This window comes from Solea senegalensis, linkage group LG15 (genome assembly GCF_019176455.1).
Source record: "Solea senegalensis isolate Sse05_10M linkage group LG15, IFAPA_SoseM_1, whole genome shotgun sequence".
Lineage (NCBI taxonomy): Eukaryota > Metazoa > Chordata > Actinopteri > Pleuronectiformes > Soleidae > Solea > Solea senegalensis.
This window is the reverse complement of record NC_058035.1, coordinates 5,875,311-5,887,970: the sequence shown is the minus strand read 5'-3', so window position 1 is coordinate 5,887,970 and position 12,660 is coordinate 5,875,311. Positions and strand designations below refer to the sequence as shown.

The 12,660-nt window shown below is 43.7% G+C and overlaps 1 protein-coding gene across 3 annotated transcripts in view; it reads left to right on the top strand.

The window, feature by feature from the left end:
- The window catches only part of zgc:171482 (zinc finger protein), a 93,375-nt gene that overhangs the window by 23,573 nt on the left and 57,142 nt on the right, over positions 1-12,660 (top strand). For all 3 annotated transcript variants that reach the window (XM_044046100.1, XM_044046101.1, XM_044046102.1), the window contains exons 4-5: positions 3,952-4,129; positions 8,124-8,381. In XM_044046100.1, the coding sequence (XP_043902035.1) occupies positions 3,952-4,129; positions 8,124-8,381 (436 nt within the window). The remainder of the gene's footprint in view (positions 1-3,951; positions 4,130-8,123; positions 8,382-12,660) is intronic.

Genomic DNA, 12,660 nt, shown 5'->3' with positions numbered 1-12,660 from the left:
GTGTCAGGACTTACAAAAAAGGTTAAACCGTTGATTCTTGTGCAGACATTCATGCAGTGGACCTGTCAAAGGCACACGGGTTTACTGAAACCATCACACATACTGTAGAAATACACACACACCTGCGTTCCCATCTGTCTCCTTACAGTAAGTAAATAAGACGTGACTCAGCTCCTTCTGGCTTTCACCTCGTCTGAGACACTGAACACACACACACACACACACACTGCAAACACACACCTCACCTGCTTTATAACACACAGCGAGTACCGCAGCTAGCACTTTGCTCATAACCTTTTACCCAGCGATGTGACATTGATTATCTGTCAATGCTGGAAAAGCAATATAAGAGTGCTCTGGAGACCAGTTTTCCATCACTGAGTTTGTGATAAAAATTTCTCGTTTCATCTCTTTCATGATTTTTTTATTTTCCCCTCTGGGAAGTTTTGTTCATCTTCCTTCGTAGACTACATCTTAGCATTTTGCCCCCGTGTTTTCATCCTGATTGACGTGGTGCAGTCCAGTGGGAACGGCAGAGAGTGATTTTTGCCCACAGAATGAAATCTACCAAAGTAAAATGCCATGCCTTGAGGTTTGTGCGCTTGTGTGTAAAAGTGTTTGTCACAGAACAGAGAAAGTAGGTCATAAAGGTGCTCCCAGATGAAAGGGAGTTTGATCCTGGTTTTTTCTCCATCGTTCTCACCATCTGTCTGTCTGTCTAGTTTTCTACTTTCAAAAAAAGGGGCTGGTGATATTAAAATGCAATTTTTCCTGATCTCATAGTCTCCAGTAAAGCTATACATTTGCACTTTTCCCCGCTTTAAATTGACTTCCAATGCTTCTTCAAACTCCAAATGAGAGTGTCTGTTTCCCTGTGCTGCTCCATGTGTATATTTAGCCATGTTTTTCCCGCAGTGCCTCCACACAGAGCAGTGGGAGAAATAAGGGGGAGCAGAGAGAAAAGCAAAACAGACGGTGGAAGATAAACAGCTAATTAGGAATCTATTGTTAGGTGCATGAGCAGGAATAAAAAGCCACCCAAACACGGAATATCCTGTGATATAGACGTCACTGTCAGGTTGCGGATAAGAAACGGGGGGGTATGCATGCGGCACACAAACAGAAACACACACACACACACACACACACACACAACAAACGCGTCACATGCAAATCAGTCTCAACAAATGTGTGAGGTGCGACAGGTATGGAGAGCGAGGGAGAACCGGAGACTTCCAGCAGAGACAGAATATAAAGGGAAAATAGAACAGTGACTCTCTTAGAAGAGCAGTAGATGTAACGAGCCGACAATCATGAAAAAACTTTTCCACGCACAGTCATTAATTCCCCATCTGTCGCAGAGTGGCGCGATTTATGTTGCCTTCTACCTTTAAGTAGATGCGTCTTAATGTTTCCGTCCCTTCTCCGTTGCCTGCTTTTTATGCTTTTCTGTGGATTTTGACAGTGGCGATCATTGGCCGTCATGATAATTATTTTGATTTGCTGTAGAATTGTCAAATAATGTTTTTTTTCCCGAGATAAGGTTCACTTTAGATATCTGGCAGTTATTCAAACGTGTAGGAATGACGATACTGAGGAGCTGACGTCACAAACGTGCGGTGTATCTTCTCTGTGATTGGACAGTTGTTCTGCAGAAATTCTGAGGGCTACCGTAATGACAAGTATATAGGCGCAAAGCTCTATTTCTCTGCGCTCCAGTATCCATCCATCCATCCATCCATCTTCTACCACTTTATCCTCCACGTGAGGATCGCGGGGGGTGGACCCTGAACAGATCGCCAGTCCATAGTTTTTTAAATTTTTTAGATATCACAAACGGTCTAGGAGTTACAGTAATGAGAAGTGTGCCAAATCCTGTCGGTGACGACAAGAAGGGTTAAAAAGAAGTCAGTTTGTTTTCATGCACTGTTAAATCGAACTAGCTCAGTTGAAATCGATTTATCAAATGAAGTGAGTCCACCTCCATTAGGTAACAGGTGACAATATATTAAATTTGACTCCTCGTCTGTCCAAAAATGTATTAGCCTGGAGTTTTTCTTGCTATCGTCTCCTTCTGTGTACCTGCTTCTTCTATTATTCATTCATTATCTACTGCTTTATCCTCCACACGAGGGTCCTGATGCCGCCTGAGCCAATCCCAGCTGACAGGCGGTCAGTCCCTCACACACTCACAACTAGGGTCAATTTAGAGTGTCCAATTAACCTCGGCATGTTTTTGAAAGGCCCTTGGTCTGAGTGAGTCGCAAACCCACAGAAATCTGCGACACAATCGTGAAGGAAAGATCTGATGAGCCGTTTCTGTTTTACACGTAATCAAACTCCCATATACACAAATGTTCTCACCCTGGCTTCATCTTCCCCCCGCAGGGAGACAACAGTGCTTCATGCGCTAATGAAACACAATGAGATGAGTTGTCGTACAAACTGAGAAGGGCAGTGGTTTGGGTAGAGAGCAGTCTGGGGTCGTTCCAAGCAAACCTCTGACATGATGACAGAAGGGACAGACGCAGGAGGGGCGGGCGGGGGGGAGTGGGGTAGAGGAGGCGAAACGGGAAAAGGGGAAGGAAGACATGCCTGCCAATACAGATAAATATTTAATTTCACAACTCATAGAGTTACTGAGACTGTGCCCAGAGGGTGGGGAAGGGGAGGGGAGGCTGAGAGTGAGGGGACGGCAAAAAGCGAAGAGAAGAATAGAGTGGGTAAGTGAGAAAGAGGGAGAGAGAAAAGAGTCAGAGAGATGGGACAGCTGAGAGATTAAGTGAAGCCTGGAAGGTAAAGGTGTCCTTAACTCTCACATCCACTGTCCATGATGCTAACCAGGGCTGACAGGACACACACACACACACACACACACACAAATCCATAGATACACGTACTCACACACTCTGATGTGGTGTCGCAGATGCTTTTCTATTATTGTCCTCTCTCTCCTAAAGACTGTGATTTCTCTCCAACTGGATTTGACACCTGGACAAGAAAGAGTGCTGGTGTGAAGAGAAAGGAGAAAATAGACCGATTGCGAGACAGAAGGGTGGTGCAAGCAAGTGAAGAGGGAAACACGGGACTATTGTGCCATGTTTGCAGATATACATGCACATATGAATGGATGGATCCAGTCGACTTTGGTTTTATGCGATTTATAAAAACTTAAAACTTAGGTTTCTGTTCTTGTTGTGAACACTGGCTCCTGGTCTGCAGAACTGTTATTTGATATTGTTCTGTTGTCACTGTTGGCCGCTCAAAAGTATAGTGCAGTACATCGTGGGATATTTTGGGTGTGGATGAATAACACCGGTTGGATAGTTCATTTGCTCAGAGATGGAAGGATGCAGTGTTTGGCCACAGCCGAGTGCACCCTCTGAAGAAGACAGCCCCTGGATTGAGACACGATTCATACTCGACACTTTGCTCCAGCTATTTCCTGCCTGTTAAGACGGTGTCACAGCTTTTTCATTGCTGAAAATGACCACATTAGTGTCACTTTCATAACACACGTATCCTATCTGTGACTGAATGGGTGTAGCTCTTCTTCTTCCTCGTTAGTAATGGACCTGCAGCTGTGAAAGGCCAAAGCCATGGATCTCAGCTCAGAAAATTCAGATGAATATTTGATCTGCCCTGTCTTTGCTTTTGTGGAAGTGTGTGTGTTAGTGGGCATGATAATAGGATGAAGCCCATTGAGGTCAGAGCAAAGTACACATCTTTCCATTTCTCTCCCCATCACTGCGCTTTCCTTTCCTTTCTTCACCTTCACCTCACCCCGTTTCTCTTTTAATGTCTTCCTCTACACCAACCTCTTTCCCTCCTCACCTCCCTTATCATCCCCTCCTCCCCCATGGTCTATTTTTCTCTCATGACACCTCTCCCCTCCAGGGCTCTCTTTTACAATGTCTCTTCTCTTCTCTTCTCTTCTGCTGCTCCTTCCAGGACTGTGCAGAGACAGAAGTGGACAGGAACAAGTGCTGTACCTTGTGTAACATGTTCTTCACCTCTGCCATTGTGGCCCAGTCACACTACCAGGGTAAAACCCATGCAAAGAGAGTCCGCCTGGTGCTGGGGGAGCCTCCAAACCTACCCACAGCCATGACCAGCCCAACAAACACAGGTATATATTATTTCCCAGTCATCTCATAATCTGACATTGACTAAGGGCCTTTCTGCACTGGTTTGCATGTTCTCCTTTCCTCCCACTGTCCAAAAACATGCAATATGGGGATTAGGTAAATTGGACACTCTAATTTGACTGTAGGTGTGAGTAGGAGAGTGGATGGTTGTTTGTCTCTATGTGTCCCTGTGATGGACTGGCGATCTGTCCACTGAGATTGGCACAGTGCCACCCGTGACACTCATGTGGAGGATAAAGCTGTAGAAGACTAAATCAACAAGATTATACTCTAAACTGTTCAAGCACTGTCAAGAATTTGACTTTTTAGTCAAAACTGAGTCTTGGAAAATAAAAGAAACAAACCAATTCTTAAAGATAATTACTTCCTCATTTACACAGAGTCTATATTTGTGTCCTTTTTGGGGACTATGCCCCCAGTGCACAGGAAAACATTCAACACAAAAACAGGTGGATTGACACTAGAGCTTAAACAATTATTCGATTATTAATCAATTACTAAATGAATTGTCATCTATTTTGATAATCGATTCATCGGTTTGAAGCTTTCTTTATTACTATAACAAGATTTCTGATTGTTTCTGCTTCTTAAGTGTGAATATTGTCTCAGTATAACAGAGAAATCACCGATCAACATTGTGTAACATTTTCTGACATTTTATGGACCAAACTATTAACCGATTAATCGTGAAAATAATCGATAGTTGCAGCTCTAATTGGCGCCGCTGCAGCATGGATGTGTTACACACTGTCAACATACGAGGAAGAAGAGGATCTCGTCAGTTTCTCAATGGTCAGTTTTCGGTCATACTAAAAGTGCCTGACATATTGAATTGATTATATTATTATTATTACAAACATATCTATGTACAGTAATAATGAACCCACCTACATTTATTTAACATCGGACTAACATATGGATTAACATATGGACTAATACCAGTCAGTTTGCACATAAACCCTTGCCTGACTGAAGATCAAGGTTATTAATAATCACCTCGCTTGCACACGCCCATCCATGTAATCCAGTCATCTATTTCTTAGGAAAACTATTTTTAGTTCAAGGCTTTTTTTAAATACCAAAAGTGGATTTGGAAAGCTTTAGTCGTGCTTCAGTCAAAAATGTCTAGTGTGCGCATCAGAGGAAGAAGTGTGTGTGTGTGTGTGTGTGTGTGGAAATGCGAACATGCCAAAGGCATGAAGAAATAAACTTTGAAGGTTACAAAAGGTTCAAAAAATATCCGTAACAAATCACATTGGCAAAGTGATTTCGTTTTTAAGTGTTAAGTGGTGCGTTGTCTCCAGGGGAGTTTTACATAATGTGATTCAAATTGGATTAAAAGTGAAAATTCACCACACTATAAATGCACAATCTATCACACTACAAAAAAAAAGACTATTAGAACTCAGCCCCTGAGTGTATTTTCCTAAATGTTGTCCTACTTGGGAAAGTGTCACTTCCACACAAATGTTGCCAACGGAGTTTGTGCCATTTTGTGACAGTAGGACCTGGAGGAAAAAAAAAAATGGGAATGAAGAACAAAGATAGCGGAAGAGTGACCTGGGAGAGAAGAGGAGGAGATTTCAGGAAAGATTAGAGTCAAAAGTAGCCTTCACGACGAGCACTCCGCAAGAAGACGCACAGCCGAGCTGACAGGCACAGACACACAAGCGCACATTTTGCTAGAAATCTACATGAGTAGGGTGACTGATGAATGCACATTCATTGGACACTAACATGCACAGACAAACACATAATAAACCCACACGGTAACTACAGTGTGTGATGGAGAAGCCCATGAGACATGGAGAGATTGGACTCAACCTATGTTTTTTCATGTGTACCTTCCACATCCCCAGACACTCCAAACCACCACCACCACCTCCTCCTCCTCCTCCTGCACACACACACATACAGTGTGTCTGTGCCCAACTGCGTGAAAAACACTTATTTCTGCATCAGTGTGCAGAGATGAGAGATTTCACCACAGTCGGGAAAAAGGGGGGTAGAGCGGGAAAACAAGGACCGGAGAGTAAAAAATGCATCCGAGGATGAGTCCCTGTTGCTGCTCTCCACGTGTTGCCCCCACAAAGCTTTCAGAGCACAGCAACTTCCCTCGCTCACTCGACAGTCCAGTCACAACACACACACACACACACACAGACACACACACACAAGGTGGGCTTTGTTTTCAACACCGACAGTGGCGAAATGAAATGACAGTAAAGCGGGGTCGAGTGTTGTGCGCGAGACGATGGGAGTTGTGAAGGCAAACACAAGCGAAGGGAATGTGAGTGGGCGTGGTTGGTGAGATGAGCAGAGACACAGCCATAGATACTGTAACTATGTGAACCGAGCAGCCTAAAGGCACATCAAGGTAGGAGCGACCAATCAGCATACAAACACACACACACAGTCTGGTTTCCATGACTTCCGAGGACATTACATTGACTTACTACACTGACATTGACCATAACTCCTACTGTCCTAACCCTGTCCTCACCTCATGATGCAATCATTTACATTACAGGGTTTTTTTGTCCCCATAACACTGTGTAAACACATTTACGTCCCCACTACATGAGAAAAACCTGGAATACACACACACACACACAAACTCATATACCTCACCATCAGGGTCACTGGTCAACAAGCCACGTGCATGCGTGGCTTGTTAAAAGCCTGTTCGAGTGGGCTTTTGTTGCTAGTATGAAATAACAACACGCGTGATAATGCGGTCGTGTCATACAATACAGTACAACTCACACTGACACATTTTACATGCAAATCGGCACATTTGGCCGTGCCATCTGGCACTGTACGGCTTCTCACACAGTTTGGCAGTGGAGCTGACACCCTGCTCCTCATGTTCAAATAAACACTATGAGCCCAGATGATTTTTTTTTTTTTGCATTCACTGTACCTTATTATATGTTCACACAAGCAGCCTTTTGTGGAGCTTCATTCATCCACGCACATGCACACGGCAGCCTTCACACATTTTCTCCAACCACCACCCACATACACACATTGTGCATGTGCGTGTGGCGCCACACGCACATGCACAATCATCACAGTGTGAGCCACAACAGCGTCCTGTGGACATGTCGGTGCCTGTTGGCTATTAATGGGCAATCACCATGGTAACCAGAGTCATGTCACAAGGAGCAGGTCACCTGAAAGTCTGCCATGTCTTTTTCCACAGACACGGCCTGCAGTGATCTTTAGCTCGTCGTTATATGGTGGAACAAATACAACCAGTGTGTGCATCTGTGCAAATATGATCTCATGATAGTTATATGTCAATGAAAATATTTAAATTAGGGCTGTCCAACGATTAAAAAATGAAATCGATTAATCATGAGGTAGCTGTGGATTAATTATGATTAATTAACATTCCTAAATATGACAGAAAAAATGAATTCATGGTGTTGGAAGGTAAATGACCTTTAGTTTTTTTATAGTGCACAATTACAAATGATGGTATTATTAAAATATAAAAAAATAACTAACTTAAAAATATCCACTTAATCATACCACTCCAAACCTTTTCCATCACTCTGGACTGTCGGCCATAATGGTACAAGTTGACGTAGTGGGATGAATTGTGGGATGTATGGAGCGGGTCAAAAAGTTACCGCGTTAATTCCACAAACGAATCATCTTGCATTGCCGCATTATTTCTTTTTACATCCTTAATATTAATCTCATGTCATTTTTAGCGAAGAAATTAATTTATGATACGGTATGATAGGACACGATATAATGTACCTTATTGTTCCTGTTGGGAAATTAGTCCCGCACTGCACATTTAAATGCATTATAGTAAAATAAAACAACGTGGATGTAACAATCAAAGCAATTCAAATTTGCAATAGAGTCAACATGCTTTCTCACTCTCTCTCTTCCATCTATCCTTCCTTTCTCCTTCCCCAACCCTTCACCCCTTATTCCCTGTCTCCCCCCCCCCCCAAGATTCCTCCCCTTCCACGCCTCAGCCCACAGACCCTGCTGTGTGCCCTCCTCAACCCCCTGTCCTGCCCTGGCCCACGACAGAGGTCAGTGGAAATGGAGGAAAAGAAGCCGGGAAGTACTGTTGTCTATGTGGAGCCTGGTTCAATAACCCGCTGATGGCACAGCAGCACTACGAGGGCAAGAAGCACCGCAGGAATGCAGCCAGAGCGCGCCTGCTGGAGCAGCTAGCTGGCAGTCTGGATGCCACAGAGAGCACAGGTCAGCCTCTTAAACCCCAAAAACCCGACACAAGTGACAAGTGAGAGGCAGGAGGGGTGTTAGGACTTTGTACGAGGAAAGGCGATAGGTGGGATCATATTCAAGATCTGTTAAGAGTGGATTTCTGAAATGTTCGCATGTCTTTTTACACCATGCGGTGCAGATTTCACCATGTGGTGAGACATTTATGGATAAAAATAGCACAATTAAAGAGTCGCTGTACAGATTAGCGTAACAACTTTAGTTGTTCACAACATAAGCTGTGTATACGTTGTTTATCCACACAGTCAAGAGTTAAGGTTCCACAGACGGTTGAGAGGTCCGTGTACTTGACGGCCAACGGATTTTTATTTAGAGAAAATAAAAACAAACCACTTACAAATAGGGAAATGCAAAACAAAATCAACAATCACAGAAAAAGACAGAATGATCTATTGTCTGGAAGTGCGAATAAACGGAAATCAGGAAACAACAGGAATGTGGAAAATTGTTTTTCGACTTTGCAAAGCTTATTTTGACCCCGGAAACTATTGTTATCGTTTCATAGAATTTTATATATTCTATCTTTGCAAATCTTTCTTATATTTTTTAGGGTGACAATCAGAGTCATCCTGAACAGAACAGCCCGCAGAAAGTCACACAGCAGAAATCCAACTGTGGTTCGATCGGACAGAGGTTCAGTTCACCGCAGTCAAGCCGCTGCGTTAAACAGCGGAGGTTTTACCACAGGACTTCCCATTCAGCTTGTTTTCTGTCTATAAAACTAGTAAATTTGGGTAAACACGTGTTTAGACCGCAGAGAAAATGTCCTTTCAGTGCAGCACTCCTGACGTCCGGGTACAGTGCAACAGCGTCATAACGATAGTTTCCAGGTCAAGACAAAGAACAATTTCACACAGCCATTTTGTTTCCCAATTTCCGTTTATTTATTTTAACGAATACAGAATGGTCAGTTTACAGTTTACAAGTCTGTCTGTGAAATCAGCTTGTAAATACCGTTGGAAAATATCATGGCTCGAAAGAAGCTTTGCCAAGTCTGAATAAAAATAAAATTACTCAAGTGACCTCACACAGATATGTTGTCTCAGGCCAGAAGCTGCCAACTTTTATTAGAAAGCCTGAGTTAGAGAGAGAATGTGTTTTTCTGAAAGACACAGGTAATGACCAGCTAATGAGTCAGACAGTTGTGCTATTGTAACTAAGGAATAAGTTTGGGCCTAAGCATTAATTAAACAGAATTAACTCTGATCAATCCTTTTAAAAATCAATTCTCATTTTAACACTACATCGTAAAGTTTTCACTGACTGAATTATCTTAGAGTTTAGTAAAAGTTAGCTCGCCCATCAACATTTCTCTTTTCATAATTAACCGCGTCAGTCAATCGTATTTGTCACCTGTTTGCCACAGTCTAACCTTTCCGATTCGAGCTGTCAGGGGTCACCGTCTGCTCACATTACGGCATAACTTTCACACTCATTAGTGCCAGCGCTGCCGATGTGTAAAAGTGTCAGAGTTAAAGGACCTCTGCTGACATGCGACCGAAATAACAGCACGTTACAGACGGATATCTGCTGACGGCCGAAACACGCGTCTGACAACCAGAAAGAGAGATGACTCGAGTGAGATGTTTTGCATCAAATTACAATCTGTCCCTCGCTCCCCATCTATTTTCTTCCTCCTCACATGCAAAATGTGTAAGTGTACGATGTCCTTACACACATGTGAGATTATTATGACTTTTTTGCTACAAAAATTGCCTCCCCTTTTCCTTGTTCCTGTGAGTGATATCATCTAATATCACCCTAGAATTCTGCTGCAGCTGAGCCCGACATGTGCACAAGTGCCAAACGACACCTCTACGAGACACACACGCGCACGTTTGACATATTTATACCACACACACATGCACACACAAGGCGCGCAGTCGCCACCACCGCCGCGCACACATGCAAATGCCGCATGAGCCGTTCGCTGTGTGCTCCAGGTGCCGTGACACAATTCATTATCTCAAGAAGCCAATCAGATTAAAAGCGTGAGTTATGTCGCCGCCTTCACTGGCTCAGAGGCTCTAAGTGGTGTCATGTTGGATATCGTCCTCTGTCCGTAGAGTGTGACCCAGATCCCACAACCTCAGCTTATTTGGGGGTCTTTTAATGGCAACTTTCAGGGTTTTTTTGCAGTAGAAATATACAACATAACAGACATATTGTTATTTTTTATTTCCAAGATCTTTGTTCTCAGTGAAGACCGCCACTCTGCTGCAAAATGTATCACATCAATGGGGCATTGAGCTCACTGCTGACATGATCCATCACATGTGCCATCAATCAAGTGTTTGTTCCAGTGCCTTTAGTCAAAAACACTTTATTCATCACAGTACAGCCTCACTGTCACTAGTCGTTTATTCTCCCGTTAGACACAGATTTCCATTCCGTGCAAGATTCTCACATCTGATTGGCTTTTATCACTACTTCAGGTGTGAAGGCACAGGTGCACTGGGTGTAATCTCAGGCGGAGAGTCGAATGCGAGGTGGCAAGCGAGAAAAGAGACAGGGGAGGGAGGAGGGGGAAAGTGCAGATTCATCTCTGTCCTTTTGTCCTCCATCTCGCTCCATGTTCTCTCCATACATTTTTATATCTGTCCCTGTGTGTGTGTGTGTGTGTGTGTGTGTGTGTGTGTGTGTGTGTGTGTGTGTACCTCCAGGGGCTCCAATATTTTCGTCATGTCTCATCTGTCATCCTCATTAAATCCCCACAAGATACAGGTGAATTATTTACACACTCTCTCTAAACTATGGCTACAGAGTGAGTGTGCTGTGGTTCACTGTCTTGATTGTGTCTTATCGATCATACCGACCTTTACCTGTACTTGAATCTTTTTTATCTCCTACCGCTCCCTTCTTTTTTTTTTTATCTTGCAACAAAAACATATCACAAAATCCCCGTGACATTTATAGACACTGTTTCCGACTCTCGGATGGTGTAATTGCAAAGGCAGGGCACCGGGGACAACGCTGTTATTTTCCTTGGCTAGGTGCCAGGCAAAACCCTTGGAGATGGATTACGGACCAGGGCGAGGGAGTTACAGCGGCGGTGGCTACTGATGCAGGATGGAGCCCGGCTGACTCGGCTGTGTCTTTACATAAATCACAACAAGAGTAGAAAACCCCTCAAGACAGAGCCAGCGCATTGTCTCTGCTCTCTGGAGACTCAGTCGAGAATCAGAGGCAGTGAGATTAAGTGCGCAGGACTGGTATGTGTGTGTGTGTGTGTGTGTGTGTGTGTGTGTGTGTGCGCGCGCGCAAGGACCCAAGAGAGGGTGAAGTACCAAAGCAGAGAAAATTGTGTGTAATTGATTACGGTGCCTGAGCTGGGAGACAGAGCTGACCTCCTCCCATGAGACGACACTCATTGTGGCACAGTCACACTACAGTACATGCTTACATTTAAGACATGTAGGCAATGCAGATCCACATTCACGACAACACTCATGTGCAGAGGCTATTCAGAAATGATGGACATCACATCACCAGCACTTTAGCAACATTAGCACTTCTTGCTACAGATTCTTGCTCAGAATCAGAATCAGGCTCGCCCACTGTTGAGCACTGATGTTAGAATTACGTGTAATTCTTTGGTCATATTTCCCACTCCTCCCTATAGCAAGTGGAACTGTTCCATTTTCCAGTACTCTTCCTTGGAGTACCAGAGTAATGGTATGGGTGGATCTAGAACCACGACAGTCAGCTGATTGGGCTACAGAAACACAGATACAGAACACTCCCTTGGTGTTTCTTCAATACCCGCACTCTATTCTCATACAAATCTTCTGACGTCTTGTTGAGACAAACAAAAACAACAAAAAGCTGCTGGAGGTCTCCGGTGTTGTCCTTTGTGTTGTCTTTTGTGGCATGTTTAATGTTGTGTGTTGTCGCAGCGGTACAGTGTCACGCTATGTATCTCATCGAGCACAGCGCACACGCCACCTACCAAGTAAAGGTACTATTCTCAGTCGAAACTCAAGCCTGACCGAGGGCTTGGCTGTTCCAAACCGTGCTGTACTGTACCAAACTGAACAGTGCCATGATGGAAACACGGCTTATGGGCCGTTTAATCATCTTTATGCTAATCGTTTCAGAATGAAGATATATTACAGTACAATTGTTTCATTTTCACTACTCTCATCATCACAGTTAACAGAACCAGTAAGACATTTTTATTTAAGGAAATGCTCTTAAAGCTCAAAAGACAATGGCAGACAAACTTGGCGACTTAGCT